This window comes from Annulohypoxylon truncatum (genome assembly GCF_022578515.1).
Source record: "Annulohypoxylon truncatum strain CBS 140777 unplaced genomic scaffold F4807scaffold_11, whole genome shotgun sequence".
NCBI classification, from domain to species: Eukaryota; Fungi; Ascomycota; class Sordariomycetes; order Xylariales; family Hypoxylaceae; genus Annulohypoxylon; species Annulohypoxylon truncatum.
In genome coordinates this window covers 757,084-774,808 of record NW_025953797.1, presented here as the reverse complement: position 1 = coordinate 774,808, position 17,725 = coordinate 757,084, and the positions used below count along the sequence as shown (strand labels likewise).

The window sequence follows — 17,725 nt, the reverse complement described above, 5'->3', positions numbered from 1 at the left end:
GTATGTACGGATGTATGTATTGGATGTACTTACGATACCCTACCTAATGGCGGTGTGATAAGACTGAGGTATCATCGACGCCATCGCCGTATATTTCCGGAGCGGTGGTATGCGCATATACAGGTGAGTCTATAGCTGTACACAGATTGATTACCATGAGTACATTCAATATCCTTCACATCTAATAACATCTAGTCACGAAAGGTGAAACACGCCGTCTATGGCGGCCCACGAATATCCACCGCTTAGCTAGGTTATAGGCTCGTGGGAAATCAGGCAGTGTCACAGAAGCACATGCACCTATCCCGGCTATTGATTGATATGTGTCGTGAGAACTTTTATGTAGTAGCAATGCAAGGGTGACAAAATTAAAGAAATCGCTTCTTGGGCGATGTGACGCTCTTAAGATCGTGGTGGTGGCGGTGGCGGTGATGAAAGTGATTGTAACGGAGATAATTGATACCTACTAGTTACGGCTCTCGTCTGTCCGTCCTGCAAGAAGGGTTCATGGATATTGCAGCTATTACTGTATAATACTGTGCGTGTCTCAATTACTGAGTTCGGATAGTTGGCGGTACGTAATGCGTAATGCTTGAGATCTCACATAGAACTTCGGGGCCGACCCGTTGCGTCCTGACGGAGTTTTCTCTTGGCAGAGAAACTTTTCGGCTTCCCTGTTATGTACGATACCTAAGTACGTTAATCTGTACACCGTCCGGACAGTAGGAAAGACGAATATAACTGGGAACTGTCGGCGTTGCTAATATGATTTCCATAAAACAAGCTGGCCTCTCCGCTTAAGGTATTGAATTTGCTGGATACGAACTGTCGTATTAACGGCCAATGTTAAAGGAGGGGAAGTAGAGTGGACAGAGTGGAGGACTTCTGATGTTGATAGGATCAAGATATGGCTGGAGTGTAATGCTATGTGAATGCGAGGTCCGCTCCGGAGGCTAGCCCCGGCATCCCGTTCAGCGCTTTGAGATGATGAAGGCTAATGACAAAGCTTGGTCCGCGTACCGTCTCACAGGACTAGCTGTACACCGTCATCGAAACCCGGCAGACAAGGCGTAACCTCACCTGATGGCCGGTATGTCTGAGACGACGGAAACCAGCGCCCTAGCTGCCGATTGCATAATCATCTGTTTGTCTTGATATTTGGTGATCTAGATGGATTCGAACTGGATTCAACCAAACAGCGGAGCTATTCCTTTTCGATATTGGACATTGAACATTGGACGTCAGGAGACTGAGCCGGCTTGGCAACGGCGTCACCGCCAAAACATTAATGCCACAGGTCATCTTCAACCAACGTCTAGAGGTTAGTCGGCATGAACGGACCTTTGGTGCTGAAAGGAAGGCGGCACAGCGGCTTCAAGGGTCAAGTTTGAAGGCGATATTAGGCGGCGGTCAATGAAGGACGTCCTAAAAGCACCTGAGCTGACCTAATCCTTCGTCCTATAGTGTTGATGTTCGTCTGCAGAGGTCCGTGTAGGAATTTATAATGCTAGCGGAAGCTGACAAACCCATGGCCAAATTTAGAAATTATTCCAGGGCAGAAATCCACCAGGAGTAGTGTTTGATACGTTGTCGTTATTGCTGAGTTAGATTCAAGCACCTACTCGGGAAGTGGATGTATGTACGTTAGTTCCTGACGACAACATGCGCTGCCCTCGCTTTGATATGAATTTCACTGGCAGTGGTAACGAACGGCGAGGGAAGAGTAATACCTTGTGCCATAGACACTTGACTTTGCCCTCACCCTGCAGTGGTTCGTTATAAGCTGCGGCCGTAGTCGTGGGATTAGTATATACTGGTGTCATTAGATGGAAGAATCTGGGTATTTTGTCCCATGACACGAGAGATTTTTAGACTCGTACCAATGCAAAACAGAGATCATAGTGCTCTACTCAGACGCTCGTCTTACTTCAATTGGCGACAATAAGCGTAGCTGTGGATTCTATAAGATTCAAACGTCCGTATGGGCGTTTCTCTTATGTAGGAAGTTACACACCCCTTGACGTAGTATACTACTAAAAGAAGCGAGCGAGTTGAACCCGTCGCGGGTAGTCTATAGCATCAGCAGGCGGGCTGCATCTCGATGCGCGACTCTAGAAGTTACACTGGCAGACTGGTGGATTATTTGCTACCGACAGATGTTAGTAGGACCAGCTCCCAAGCCCGGCGATGTACATAGTATCCCGGGCTCCTGGGTCGATTCTTCCATCAATATCCGTAAATGTGATGCATCTAGCCGCGACCACTACTAAGACGGGGTTTAATGCGAAGAGAGGGGATCGTTCCAGAATCGACAGGGCAAACCCAGTCGGTTGCCATGTGGCCAAGCTGCAGGATCGGGGATTTGATCCCTTTAGAAACGGGGGTATCGTGAATATCCGAACGCAAGGAACGATTCACCTCGAAAGCTAGGAATGCAATATGCCTACCTATGCTGAGCGAGGTTAGATAATCGAGTAGCACGGTGAGGCCTAAGGGAGGCACAAGGAGGTGACATGAGGCGATCCGAGCGAGCTACCCCAATAGTACCACATATTCTCCCTTCAATGATGGGATGGGAGAGATATTAAAAGATAGAAATAAGAATAAAAATAAAATAAGAATATTAATACTATTGATCTATTGTTGGAGTGTCGCTTGTTGGAACCGAAAAGATGGTTCCATATCGTCGGTAAAAAAAAAAAAAAGAGTAAGTGGAATTAAGCACTAAGAGTTGGTGTAGTGTAAGTGAGGTTTGGGTAAAAGACGGGGAAGCATTCAACAGATTCGATGTACCTTGTACTATACTCTACCCGGCACACGGACCACCTTGCCACCTTCGAATGTGTGTGAGAGAGGGATGTATTTGGAAGGTCCGCATGTACATACGTACTACGTAGTAGTTACGGCAGCCGCGTTTTGGATCTGCATGGAAAATGCCTGATAGGGTCGGCAATATCTACGGCACGCGAAATTGAGCCAGGCTTTAAGTTGGTGGCTTCTTTTTCCACGTGGCAGATCCACCCCATAAACGTGGGTAGGTTTCGGCAAAGATTTCTTATCATATACCTATTTAGTATTTAGCGATGTACCGTACAGGTTAGTCGGAGAAGAAATCGTTTCTTCTAAGTTCCAAGGCCGTTTTCAGATTCCCTTTTGCAACCCCTTCCCCTTTTCGGCGTTTTAACATCTCGTAAAGATGCACGCAGATAATATTAGAGGATGGTTCTTATGCTTAATATGAGACGTCGTATTTTATATGACTGCTTGTTTAAAGTAACATCTAACGTGGCCTGACTAAAAATGGTGGCGTCGGGGTTTGAATGGAAGCCGGGAATTCGACGCAGCAACGGTGTGATATGAAATACGACCAGTCACAAAAAGAAAGAAAAAAAAGAAGAAAAGCAAAATTCATATATTTGACTCCAGGAAGGCCATGGAATATACTCGGGGTGTAAGAGCTTGGCAGATCAAGAATGCCATAAGATAAACATCCAATATATGCAGTGTTGTAAGAGCGTCACGAACTAAAGATCAGCGCGTAGTAAGCATCATATCGCGGCTAAAGCACGCTTTGAGAACTCTCATAAGGGGTGATTTTATAAAACACAGGTCGGAAACAGCATTGGTGCTACTCACTTCTGGCATGCCTAGCCCTAGCATCGTCAAGACTCCTGTTAACCGGGCATGAGGATAATGCATGTTGTTTACTCAAATGAGCTACATATGTATTGCACTAGGTAGATATTGCACCACCTAACCCGTATGCAACCTCAAGCACTTGCCGGCTTCTAGCGCTTCCAATCATAGGTGTACAATACAATACTGCGCTAGGTGTTCATTCATCCGACCAATAGCATTGTCAGTTCGGATGAGGCGAGAAGACTTGCTTATATTCCGATCGTGAAACATCCCTTCGGGGATCATTTTCATAAAACGGTATCCTTCGAGAAGGACGAGGCTTCGCGCACACGTGAGTCCCCTGCCTTGTTTTGTAATTACAGATCGTGAGAAGTTAGGATCGTCAGCATTCGACCCGGGCAGCAAGCCAAGAAACGTGGGTTCGTAGATCCTTGTGGGGGATGTGTATTTTATGTTGTAGGGAACGGTGGAAGGACTACGTATGGGTAGTGTAGGCATTTCAATGTCAACAAATGTCCACAAACACATACTCCCTAGAAATCGATAATGCTATCATTTTTATTCGGAATTGGACTTTCTCAGGCCCTTCTTACAGTCCGGTACCTCCTGGTATCCCAAAATCCAAAGTCGCCATCTCCGAGTGTTCCAATTCGAAGTTTGCTAGGGTTTAACCCCAAATCCAGGTTTGACATGTCGAACTGTTGGCACTAGGATCGTAATATGATCTATCGAGCGATCCTTGCATTTAAATACGGCATGCCCACAGCTATTTTCAGGAATCGAAGCTGTTCTTCGACCCTGTTTACCTGTTCTAGAAGCGCTAGAAGGAGTGGAGAAAGACCAGCTCGGAGCTCCTGCATAGGAGGATTAGCTATCCCTAACTGTGGTAAATTGTGTATAACGGCTACTCCGTGCAGTCCGTGCTATGGATAATGAGCGACATCCACAATGAGGCCCATATGTCTGTCGTCATTCCATTTTAAACGAGTAGATGAGGCTGACTAGAACGTGGCTAGAACCAATCGTGAAGCCTTGCCAATGGTATAATGAGATCCATTTGACAAATTGAGTGGTTAGTAGGAAAAGGGGTGATTTAAAATTGTGGACTACTTCTATCGTTTTTTTCCATTCGTACTTCGTACTCGCATTTATTTTTTAGTTGAGTGTAAATTCTTAAGATAGTAAACAAACCCTAGCTGTTCGAATGTGTTTATTTTATCTTTATTATTTTTTTATGGAGGGAAAATGGGGCTTTACATGCGCTTTGCCTGGACTGAGAATATTACCAGATATTACATGCTGTAAGTATGTATGTAGGTATGTATCACACCGAGAGCTCAAGTATATCCATACTAGGACTGCAGCGAAGGCCAAAGCGCTCATTCCATTAAAGTACCTATGCAATGGCCTCGCATGGCCGATAAATTGGGTTGCATAGTCGTGTCTTACATAGTAGAAGAGTCTCCAACCACATAGCTGACGTTACTGTGATTGTAGGTGTTCATGTCCAAAATCGAGCGTGCGGCCTTACATCCAGCCATGCGACTCACTGCCGAGGCCATGCAATAACAGGGACAGCCAGCGAGTGGCGTTCTTCCGTTATGGCACCAAGGTTAATGAACCACATGGCGGCCGCACGTGGAACTGGAGCCCATTGGCTCTAAATTGGCGTCTTGCTACGCACTACTATCGCTCATCGATAGTGGGCTGTGAGAATTATTACAGATATCTAGCGTGCTATGTAGGTGTCATCGATATTAAAGTAATAGCGTACATGATACTACGTGGCTTGAATGCTATTCAACCTTATGCTGTGACTGAGTTAATATTTCGACTTCCCTCGGAGCTATGATTGAGACAATGCTATATTTCTGCCGCCTGGAGCAAATTGGTACGATATAATAGGTCAATCTTATGCGCCGAAGTCGGTTCAAGCAGAATATTGAAGCCTATGGTTACAGCTCGGAGTTGGTCGCAAAACTCGGATTTGCTCTGCTGTACCGAGCTTGTCAGCTTCTTCTGTATCGATGGCCGACTAGTGGCGACTACGCTGATGACGGTATAATACAATACGATATAATACGGACGTAGGTATGCCACCTAATAATTACCTACCTATGCACCTGTATACTCTTATGTATGCTTATTACGTTCTGCACGCTAAGCACACAGTGTCAATAAGTATATGCAAAACTGTTAAATCAAGTCATTCAAAGCCTAAAGGAGGTTGGATCATCAATCATGACTGACACAAGCCGAGGGAAAAGGAGTGTGGATACCAGATGAAGGGATAGCTGGTTGGTGGAAGTGATCCCTGACAGCACGTGCAGATCTGTCGGTCTGCCAAAATGTGTTGGACAAATCGGGCCACCTGAAGCTCAATCATGCCTAGCATGATTGAGAGCGGAGCAGAGTCGCACCCAAGTGGAGGCGGAAAAGACCCTGGCCACTGATGAATCTTCATAGCCGCAGGGGTTACTTGACTAGGGGTGTCATCAGGAGGCCGGTGGGCGTTGTTTCTCAGAGACGTAAGGATTGAAATGAGAGAAATGGGAATCTGGCAATCTTTAACCATCAATAGCAGTACATTCTCTCATGTACGTCGTTCGCGGTGTCCTGCCAATTCAAGAGGGTATCATGAGCTTCATAGTGTAACACTACCCATACACTACCTGAAGTCATTTTGTCGTACATAGATATTTCTAGGCAGCCGGGTTTAGCACCAACGAGGTCGATTCTTGTTGTTGTTCTTGTTGTTGTTGTTTGCGATGAACGGTTTCTTGGCCTTTAGTCCATTCGATACTAGTGTTGCTAATCTCCGTGCTACCACATGAAGTCGACTAACAAATCGTTCCCGTCGATAGTATGTTTCCAGGAGAGGGCGCTTGACAATTCGCTTCGACCATGCAGTTATGCTGCCATGTGCATGTTTTACCTGTATCTTCTCTGCGCCGGTGTAACTGAGATCAGGTGCTATTCGTGTTTTGAACGCTGCTGTGGATGGTTGCTCTTGTTACCTGACGATCCTCTTTTCGGGAACCGCGATACAAGCGATGATAACTCATGGATCTGGAATATAAGATTAAGAGGTTGGATTTTGCGTCGACGATAAAAAACGAGTATAGCAAAACCACGTGATGAATATTGAGTGTTTATGCGAGTTATAGGGAACAAGGTTTAAATACATTGAGCATGTAGATATCCTGAAAGTGTATAACTGTGTACCTAGGTATATCGTTCTCTATCCAAAACGGTGCCATGAAGTACATAATTGAGGCGGGGTGGAAGAAAAGATCACGTAATTTACGTTAAACATCGCAAAAGGTTAGGTGCGGAAGGTTCGCATCTCCTTAAAACGTGGAAAGAGAGGCGGAGAGGGCGGAATTAGCTGTTCGGACCGGGGCTTGTTCAGTGCCTCGTGGCCGCCCCGGCAGTGTAACTAACAACCGTGGTGGTAATGTACTTAGGTAAATAATGCAGCGGTCGTGTGGATGCGGATGCAACTGCAATGGTACCTACTTAAAGTACCGTCATAATCTCCAATTAGATCTATGCTAGGCTTTCTCAAACGAACGTGCTTATTCCTCCAGCACATGGCAAGCTACGAATTACGGGGTTCCAACCTCCAACGGCAGGTGGCAGCCCACATAGTCGATGCACTAAGATGCCATATCCACTTGGCAAATGACCAATTGATTCCATCCCAAAATTCTTCACTTGCTTCATATTAAACCCAGATCCGAAAGCGGGCTTTTGCTGGGGTTTCCAAAGTAGGTAGACCATGGGAAAGTCGACCAGATTTTGAGCCACACGGTACATTTCGCACATCTTGCACATTTTACTACACATTTAGCACACCTAACAGGTTGTCCTGACCGGGAAATATATCAGTGGAATGACTAAAACCACGTTTTAGGGAACTCGCAATCATTTGGCCTAGATGACGCACAGACCAGCCCTACTATGCACATCCTACTAATCAGAGGAAAGTATTAAGGCTAAAAAAAAAAAAGGTTCTTCTGTTGTTTCTGGCGTCAGGGGTTAATTCTATCGTGCGCCTAACCTTTTGTGGCATGGGAAAACATGGGAGCATGGAACCGATTTAATCCTTGGGGGGGATACTTCGTCGCGTGTACCGCTCTGTAAGTAAGCCGTACATAGCGGGGCGCGCATGTGGCTCCCGCCTAATACGTGCTGGATATGCCTGTACTAGTAAAATACATACATGTACTACCTAGTTCGTACTAACCCTGGAAGGCGCTCGCGAAATACCTGAGTACGTTACGACGGATACATTGAGCCCCATATAAGCGACCCACATGCTACAAGTAAGAGTAATAGCGCTAGACCCTCGAGAAAGTTTAACGTTGATGACTAGATTGGGGAGGTACAATCTCTTACGATCTATTTTTGTACTATATACCTGGTATTTCGACGATGATGACCGTCCCGCCGAGGTTCCCAGCACCCCCCTCAGTTGTCTTCTTTGCTGCTCCATCTGAGCCGGGTACCTAATGCGTGAACGTATTTTATCAGGCGAATGACTGGACCACAAGTACCCTGCTTCGTTGCTAAAGGTATTTGAAGTACCACTTCTTAAGTTGTTCGAACTCACTAGAGGGAAACTGATATCCTTCTCTACCTTCGACTACCCCCGTCCCGCTTCCCAATTGTCCCATTCTATGCCTTCAAGGAACTCCACTCGCTTTCTTTCTCCTCTCCTCCTCAGTCTCAGACTTATTTTAGTTTCTTCTACTTAGAATCGATCTTGTTATATTGACCATATCCTAATGTTAGTATCTGGCCTACTCGCGCCTTACCCAAAAAGTCTCGCTCTGTTTTCTCTATCTTAATGGTAGTTTTTGATGTTTGATGGCTGCAATCTCCCAACCCTCCCAAAACACATCACTACCTAGACACGACCACGAGCCTCGTCCACGACCATCCCGCACCAACTCAACCAGCAACGCCGCCGTGCATGCAAGAATCCAAAAGCCGCCCTCCGCTTCTATAAGAAAAGTACCCTATTCGGGCGATCCGACTGAGTCTGCTACAGATAGCCCGGTTGTGGTGTCCTCCAACAATTTTCGTCAACACCAACCAAGTGCCTCGACCGGCTCTGCTTCTCTCGCCAAGAACCCGAAGTCTGGAGGGCTGTTCGCTTTTGCCGCCGCCGCGATTGACAAGACTATTGCCAACATATCAGAGCCTACCATCCGCAGCCGTCCATCTGCCTCTGCGCTCAGTCGATTGTCGGTTGTGCTAGATTCGCCCACGAGCAGCGAGAGTTCGAATTCGGACAGGTCCAGAATTCGCAGCTTTTCCAGCAACTCTTCTGGCCCATCAACCCCGTCTCTATTGGGGCCACTTTCTGACGCAAAGCGGCCGAGTCAATCGTCGCTGAGGGATCCTATTTCGAAACCCTATTCCGAGACAGACGCAAGCAGACCCCCTCCCATCTTACTGCAGGGCTTGGAAAACAAAATGCATCAAACCTCTTCTAGGTTGCTCCGCATGACGGATGATGACCGCCCATTCACCAAAGTAAGTTGAAAAGATTTAATGAATACTATGCCATTGGCAATGTCAACTTCGACGGTTACGTCTTTGCCGCTTCCGTTTCTTTGGGCGGTTTGGGCAATTTAATCGGGAGTTTCTCTTTTGATCTGCTACTAATAATATTCGAAAAGGATTTCAAAGATCTTTTCTCCACTCTGATCGTCAGTTTGCTTCCGTTGTCTGCTCATCGAGTACGATTAACGCGAATCGAACACACATTTTTATCAGAAGATGCGATTAATAACTTGGGCTCGTTGAAATTCTCCCAATCCAATCGAATGCCTGACCCAAAGGATCCGTCGCGCATTGTGACAACAACTACGACTACAACGTTCTCTATGGCGAAGGATATGGCTAGGTCGATATGTCAACGCTTCCTTGACGCTAGGTTCATTGAGTCGGCCGATGGCAAAATGCAACAAGTCTACACGATGAAGGGCTCTGTATGGCAATTGACTCCGAAAGGAGTTTGCGTGTTGGATCGTTTCTGTTCGAGGAATGGCATTCAACAAAGACAGATCAGCGACCTTATCGCCCTCGGGATGAGTTATCTGTGCATCTTGGAAAGAGACAGCCAGACAGACAAGTTGGTCATGGATCGGGGAACAATGGAAGTCATCTTCAGGAGAATGATCGGTGCTAACGGTCTGAATGTAAAATCGAGTGTCAGCGCAGCCGACTCGGATTCGCTGAGCGACTACCGGGATGGTCTTACGGGTGTGAAAATGGCCAGTGAACGCAAGATAGGAGGAAGGACGTATAAAGATACGTTCACCGGTAAGGCGTGTTCTGACTGGCTGATGGATTGTTGCACCACAGTCGATCGTCGCGAAACGTTTGAGATGGGTACCCTTTTTGTTCAATACGAGCTCATGGAGCCTGTTCAGCAAGACCGAGTGTACATGGCTGCTTCGTCAGGCAGCAATCCATTCCAACCTACTAAAAACGCTATCTACCAGTTGACGGCAAAGGGGAGAGATATCCTCAGCGGCGGTTCAGGGAGAGGGCGCACGTCCGAGAGCGAAGGAATGGCATCGTCGCGGACAGGAATTGCTAGGGACTCCAACACACAACGTCTTGATAAGATCCTGAACGATGCTGCCCTGCGATTGCTATTTAGAGAGAACCTGCGAGAGACTCACTGTGAAGAGAACCTGTCGTTTTACTTGGACGTGGAGGATTTTGTGTCAGGTTGCCGTCAAGCAATCAAGCAGGCCCAGAAGAATCCCGGTGTGACATCGATGGACGGAATCAAGGAAATTATGGCGCAAGCGTATGGCATTTACAACGCGTTCTTAGCGCCGGGCTCCCCTTGCGAGCTGAATATCGATCATCAGCTGCGCAACAATCTCGCCACTCGTATGACGAAAGCAGTCGGACAAGATGTGACCATGATTGACACCCTACACGAGGTGACGACTCTTTTTGAAGATGCCCAAAATGCCGTTTTCAAGCTGATGGCTAGCGTAAGTAACGCTCTAGGGAAGTATGCACATCGTCAATTGCTGACCTTTTTATAGGACTCTGTACCCAAATTCTTGCGGAACGCGAAGTATGAGCACACGTTGAAGAATTATGATTTCGATTCAATTGTTCTTGGAGGACGCGGGCCGGAAAGAAGCCAGAGTCAGTCTAACCGGAAGTGATGGCAACGATGATTCGGCGCATTTTCGAGCTGGCCTGCGTGGACCAGACATTCTATTGTAGTCCACTTTAGCTTGGATGACCGACCCATCTATTCGACAGCGATCCCCGACGATTTATTCTACTTTTCTTGCTAGCGCAACGTCACTTTTGAGCGGCGTTCGATTGCGAAGACCTAATAGCAATCTCTGACATTTTGGTTCTCGACTAAGACTTTCTTTGTTTATCTGGGCGGCGTTGAAGGAATAAACCAGCATAGACACCCATCGGCGTTCTTAACCGCACATATCGAGTGGCTCATCTGATTTTTTTACAGCAAAGGGCGAAGCAGAGCAGCCAGAGTGTATATTGAAGGTCTTGGCTCAAGATGTGGGTTAATTCCGTCTTAAAACCATTCCCATCGACAACCCATACGACGAAGAGCTCGAGGTGCATCAATGAGCAATCATTGCTATCAGTGAATTGGAATTGGTAACGTTTGGAGGCATTGCGTCGGAGGTCTACAACCTTATAATTATCACGGTGTTCTTGGAGGAGGGATAGAGATGACGGACATGGACTGTGGTAGCCTTTGCATCGCCGAAGGCATACACAGCCAACATTTTGTGGATATTGTTTGAGCGGTGGAAGGATGCGTTCGGCCAAATTGTCGGCAAACCTGTACATACGACTTAGCTGGCCCGCAGTACGCTGAGGTTCTCGAAAATGGAAATCAAAATAGAACCAGGGAGGCCCCTTTTCCGTAGCGAGTGACTGGAACGTGATCTACGCATTGTCTGAGTCGTTCTCAGCTGCAACCGCCTTGTTGACTCCCTAAAAGGGTGGAATGGAATCAGGGCCGTAGTCGACTGCAGCGTCTCTCGGAGCATTCCAAGACACGAGGGATGGGCTAAGTCCTGTTTTTGTTTTGTTTGTCTCTCCTTCTCAACAAACCTATTGGCAGCCTTCGGGTATTGCCTGTCTTATTACAGATTCTCCCGAGTTAAGCCCATGTTCTTTGTTCTCACCCGTCCCCTATGGTCTTTTTAAGACGGCTGATCTCCCCTCGTATAGCTCATCTTTTTCCCTACCTTATACTCCCTACCTTAATACTCACACTTATATCCTCGTCGTTCGTTAATTGCTGCGTCTGTCACTCGCTCATAAGATAATCATCAAATTTTACAGACGATTTATCTTGACCTCTTACACTTAATCAAACCAGACCAGCCGCAACAGTAAATCTACGAAAATGTACCACAAGACTGCCGCCCTCTCCGGCCTTGTCGCCGTCACCGGCGTCATGGCTGGCAACGACGCATACAGCACTAGCGCTCCTAGCGTGGCCACCTACCCAGCTTCCACCTACGAAGCCTCCACTTCCACGTACCCGGCTTCTTCGCAGACGGCGCCGTACCCGATGTCGCACGTCTCGTACCCGGCCAACACCACGGCTGCTACCTCCGTCTGGCAGTACTACAACACGACCGTCCCCACCACGGTCGTCGTGCCCGTGCTCACCACCGTCTGCCCCGAGGCCACCACCCTGACCTACAGCGGCGTCCACTACACCGCTACCAAGGGCCAGACCATCACCATCACCAACTGCCCTTGCACCGTTACTACCGTAAGTTCCTTTCCCCCGCTCCGATGCTAAGAAAGATTCACAAATACTAACAAATCCTCATCCACAGGCCGTCCCAACCATGACATCATCCCTCTGCCCGCCCGGCGTAACGCCTAGCGTCATCGTCCCGGGCATCCCGGCAGGCACCACGCAGACGGTTGGCGTGGCTCCCGCCACCACCCCCGCCGGCGCTCCTCCTGCTTCTCCTTCTTCCATGGTCTCCGTCGCTTCCGGTTCTTCGCCGGAGAACACGGTTCCCGCCGGCGCTGCCCCGGCCGTCGGCTCGACCACCACGTACGCCGCGGGTGCTGCTCCCACGTCCGCTAGCGTTAGTGCTGTCCACGGAACTTCGACTGCGTCGCCGAGCGCGGTCGAGGTGAGCGGTGCCCAGAGCCTTGGTCTCGGCGGTTTGGGCGTCGCTATGGCGGCGGTGGTTTTGGGGGCTTTTGCTTTGTAAGGAGCTTAAGCCGGAGTATGAGTACGATCTAAAAAGAATTTGGGATACTAGAGAAAAAAAGGGGGGGGTTAGGGACGAGATAATAATGTCTATTTAGAGTCCGGCTTTGACTGTTGCTACTACTACTATTACTACGGCACTACGCTACTATTTCCTTTGTAAACTTTTTCTTTTCCTCAACTGTATTTCTGTAGATGGTCTGGGGAAGGGTAGGCGCACCGCTTGGGGTTATCGGGATCGGGATTTAGGGGGCATACGGATAGGGTGGAACGGAGGCGTTTCTTGTCGCTGTCGTCGGGTTATTTTTCTCTTGTCATGTACTTGCATACTTCTCTATCTACCTTGTGTGTAAGCACGCCCGAACTACCTAGGTACCTACATTGGGACTATCCTTTAAAAAAAACGGGTTCAATTAAAAGCAGAACTACATTCCTTAACTGTTTCGTGCTATCTCCCTTCTTTGTGTCTCGTTTCCCAATACGGCGAGCCCTTGAATTCTTCCCCTGTAGCCAGGGGTTCCGCCGTCTTGGTCTCGCTCAGGCGGGTCGCTGCTTTCGGTCGTATTGTGGGATGGGCGAGGTTGGGAAGCAGCTGAACTACTACGCCGTCGTCCCTTAGGCACGTGGGCTAGTACGTTCCTGAGGTTTGGCGCCGCGGCGATCTACGGCGCCTATCGCGCGGGTCTTCATAGCTGAACTTACTATATTCGTTGGCGACATAGCAGCGGAGTTTAGTGTCTTGATCTGATTACTGAACCTCCGTATGCCATAATATTCAAGGTATGAATACTAATCCGGCCCTGAATTTGTCTATGTCTAGAGATCTCGATCTCAATGATACCTTTCTTTTGATACAGCTCATCTACGCTACTTTGGCACTAAGCAGATTTAAATGGTAAGGCAAATATGCTTATGATATCATTTCATTAACCGTTCGCCGGTGCTATGCTACCAACATCTTCTTGTACCCAGGTGGAAAAGCCATCTGTAGGCTTTGTTGCGTAGCAAAAAAAATTCCTAACGCCTTCATGATGGACCGTTGTTGTATCAGATAGGTCCTTTTTGTCCCTAGTAGTACAGGAATAGCAAATTACAACCTCAGTGCTTATGCGCCATAAGAAGTTCGCGGAGAACAAGTAGAATCGTGATGGGGTAAGGTTGGAGCCCAGGCTACCTTTAAGCATCATCGGTGCTAAGTTTTCTGAGGCTTAGGCCGGGGTTGTGGTGAGAGAGTACATGGACAAACCAGAGAAGACTATTCTCATATCGACGAAGGAGCTTGATCTCGTCGCCAACCCTTGTTTCTCATGTTAGCCTCGATCGACTTCCAGATGTGCTCCACAATCTCCCTGTCCCTCCATCGGGTCGACTCGATGGACGCCTGTACCGGCTCCTTCCATGGGTCTATTCCGACGCTCATAACGCGGTGTCCCCAGTTGCGGACGGCTTCGGGGGGCTTGTCCGTTCGCCAGCCGACGTAGACGCCGAGAACGTGACGGAACAGTTCGGTAGGGTTGCTCCACTTGTAATTCTTGAACTGCCAGCTCTGGCCGGTCGTGAAGACGGCGACTACGCGGTTCCAGTACTCGGGCTTGAACTGCTCAGGGCCCTCGACGAGAATGAATCTCATAGGTCGATTCGGGTCGATGTCCTTAATCAGACGGTTAATGTGTAGCATACTCGCACCCGTGCTAGAACTAGCAGATAACGAGTTCGGAGGAACGTACTGGCCATTCTCGAGAAAGGACTTGATGTTCGTCATGCGGAGGAGGGAGGAGGCGGAAGGGGAGAGGAGGATGATGGGGTCGGGCCGGCGCGGCTTCTTATGTGTCGCCAGTGTAGGATTGTTGGGGATGCTAGAAGTTGAAGCTGATTGCGATTTCTTGGACATTAAAGGCGCGGCAAGTTTGCGTACGTGCGAGAAGTCCTAGGTAGCGGCGCGTTAGTTGTTAATCTCGCCAAATACGAAGCTGTAGACCTTACCGTAGGCTTGATACCTCGAAGCACACTGTTTCGATCTCCCATCTTTCGCTCTCCACTAAGTGTAACTGCAAGTCGCGGGTCAACCGTTCCCTTCCCAGATCTTCCTCCCGTAGCAGCTGCGGGAGCGGTTGCTCCCTTCGAAGCTAGAGCAGCGACAGAGGTCGAAACATCTTTGTCTCCGGCCAGGAATTTGATGTATTCGGTATGATCGCTAGCTCCCTCCAACCATGTGATCAGATCCAATCGTTCGACGAAGAGAAGATTGCGAACTTGGCCCTTGTCCCCAAGCTCTTCGTTGAGTTGCGCGACGGATGCATTGTACTCCGGGATCGCGTTTTCTCGATTCAACCAGGCGAAAAAGATGCTGCGAAGGTTAACGAAGGTCTCATGAGAGGAGAATCTCGTCTGAGCGTCGAGGGGAACGGAAATACGCTCGGGCAACAGGAAGGTGAGGTGCGTTGCTTGCGACAAGGGAACCTCTTCAGCTGAATCGTCGTCAGACGCGGTTGGGAAAATCGTCTTTTTCTGCGTGATTGCTTGGCGTAGCAGCAGAAGAGGATTGCTCTCCACAGCAGCCATTGTCACAGATGGCCAGTTCAGACGTGCTACCGTGAAAAATAGTTATTAGAATGACGGATGCTGAGAAAAGTGATGTGCAGGTTGCGAAATCATTGAAAGAAGCTCGGCCTTGAAGCTAAGCTTTGCATTACAATCATCTACGAGGCTGCATGTCGTATTCATGCATATCGCATTCAAGCATCGACGCTCGGACCATTTTCGGGTACATTTATGATACTTTTAGAGTGATATCTTGTGATAGAGCATATACGGTTAGAAGCACAAGAATATTCATACAAGGAGATAACCTGGTGAAGTCCTTCCCACAGTATGGCTATTTTATGGAAACCATGGGATATCGTGGCCTTTTTACTATCAACCTTACACTTAATTAACCTCTATTCAGCGTATTTCCGCTTCCACGGGGATTCTGTTCCTTGAATTCATCCCACTCTCGCGCCTTCATCGTTTCAGCGTCCGCTTTTTCGATATTATCCTCATCCGGCTCTGGCTGCCTCATACTAGCCTCTCCACCACCCTCGATAATATTCCCTCTCCTTCGCTCTGCGTCTAGGTATTCATCAATGCTCATGGTAGGGAGATTGTGACCTGGACGAAATACTCCCTTCTGAAGCTCTTCTCGGTTAGAAGTGAGAACGAAAGGTCGTAGAGGCTTTCCTTCTTTGCTGAGAAGCGGGCCGTTACTTGACAGGCTGCTCAGGGGTAGATCCAACCTGTCCGAGTATCCTTCGTTGTTCAGTGATGCCCTGCGACGTCTCTCATCATATTCGACTGTCTTTTCTGTTTGCATCAAGGGAATCGGCGCATGCGCCAGTATCTCCATCTCCCGGTTGATACCCTCCAGGCCTTGAAATGCCATATGCGTGCAGAAAGCTATGTTCGTGAGATATAGTTCGCGGACAGCTTCCTCGTCTCCCCCATCCTCTAGATACCGTGGAGAACTTTGCATGTACGCCAGCTTGTTCTTCAACTCCTTTTCCATCTTGAAGTTGGCAATCTTGGCATTTCGTCTAGCCGAAGGATCGGTAGTTGATATTGTAGAGAAGGTTGCAGGGTCTTCATTGTATTCAGTGAAGAGCTTTTTGTCTGATGAAGATAATATCGAATAGTTGTCAAGAAGATGCAGAAATTGTTCATATCCCTCTCTAGTGCTTTTCAACACCGTCTTTCTTCCCAGAGGTGCTGCTGTTGTGACCTTTTGAAGTAACTCGGCGATGCGATAATTAACCAATAAATAAGGGAGGTCAGATGTAGCAATGTCCTCAAGCTCTTCGTTAGGGCTGAATAAGGAAATCTTATTGATGATTTGAGTGCATTCGTGATACAGCTCTATAGTATTGGCTAGGTCTTCCTGGTATGTAGGCGAGTTTGCCTCGTAAGTACCTTCCAGTGCTATCCGTTGTTTCTCGGCAGCCTGAAAAACCGACTTTAGTGTCCTTGACTCTTGACTCATGATCACAGAATCACAGATGGTGGAAAGGTATGGTGGTATAAGAGGGACGTCCTTGGAAGTGAACAAGACAAGGAAAGCTCTTGATCGGTGTGAAAGTGAGAAGCGGCCAAATTTCCTTCAACTTGTGTCGGGAAGTTGCAATTTGTAACGTTTTTGATAAATGAGATGAGTGATGAGATCAAAACGTCAGCGGCACCAATCTACGTACTGTATGTAGCAGGGATTCTCCAGATCTAATAATTCAAAAAGTGGTCCGGGCACCAGATTTAGAGTACCTAGTCGTCGCGTTAGATACATATCTTAGTCGATAGTTGTTTGTTGAGTTTATTACGTAACTATACATATTGCATCTAACGACACGACGTCCAAGCTGTAGAAAATTAAGCAAACTATAAAGACACAAAATTCAAGAGGTCATCTATCCATGAAGAAATATCGAAATATTGATACATTTATATGGATGTCCCTATAAATATATATGTTATGTTAGCGCGCAGAACGACGATGGATACCTACCTATGAACTACCGACTCCAGGTGTGCGTCATACATATACTACGGGAGGATCTATTATTCACTCATGCTCTACTCGATGTGAGCTCTGGTAACTGGTAAACAGTGTTTTACTCTAATATTATGTGAAGAAAAGGATATCCAAGCCAAACAGTTAAATATAAGCAGGCACAAACAATGACAATGCTTTGCTGTATTAGTAAGTATAGGTGAACTAATTATCCAAGGTAAAATGTGATTCCTTCAATTGGCTGAAGTCATCTTTAACTTCTGCCAAAAATCTCTCGGCATGAT

At 47.6% G+C, this 17,725-nt stretch overlaps 4 protein-coding genes across 4 annotated transcripts; 2 read left to right on the top strand and 2 right to left on the bottom strand.

The window, feature by feature from the left end:
- Positions 1–8,197: 8,197 nt before the first annotated feature.
- On the top strand, positions 8,198–10,992 carry F4807DRAFT_47637 (RGS-domain-containing protein). Its single transcript, XM_048003081.1, has 3 exons — positions 8,198–9,183; positions 9,330–10,664; positions 10,719–10,992. Exons 1-3 carry the CDS (start codon positions 8,512–8,514, stop codon positions 10,842–10,844), a joined length of 2,133 nt encoding a protein of 710 aa, XP_047855549.1. The 5' UTR covers positions 8,198–8,511; the 3' UTR covers positions 10,845–10,992.
- A 1,486-nt stretch (positions 10,993–12,478) lies between these two features.
- On the top strand, positions 12,479–13,063 carry F4807DRAFT_47676 (uncharacterized protein). Its single transcript, XM_048003083.1, has one exon. The coding sequence runs from the start codon at positions 12,528–12,530 to the stop codon at positions 12,903–12,905; it is 378 nt and encodes a 125-aa protein (XP_047855548.1). The 5' UTR covers positions 12,479–12,527; the 3' UTR covers positions 12,906–13,063.
- Positions 13,064–13,882: 819 nt separating this feature from the next.
- On the bottom strand, positions 13,883–15,574 carry F4807DRAFT_47621 (CDC73-domain-containing protein). Its single transcript, XM_048003080.1, has 2 exons — positions 14,888–15,574; positions 13,883–14,831 (listed from the first exon to the last, which is right to left on the bottom strand). Exons 1-2 carry the CDS (start codon positions 15,464–15,466, stop codon positions 14,166–14,168), a joined length of 1,245 nt encoding a protein of 414 aa, XP_047855547.1. The 5' UTR covers positions 15,467–15,574; the 3' UTR covers positions 13,883–14,165.
- Positions 15,575–15,662: 88 nt separating this feature from the next.
- Positions 15,663–17,120, bottom strand: F4807DRAFT_421230 (TAP42-like family protein). The gene has a single exon (XM_047997573.1). It carries the CDS (start codon positions 16,917–16,919, stop codon positions 15,837–15,839), a length of 1,083 nt encoding a protein of 360 aa, XP_047855546.1. The 5' UTR covers positions 16,920–17,120; the 3' UTR covers positions 15,663–15,836.
- Positions 17,121–17,725: the final 605 nt, after the last annotated feature.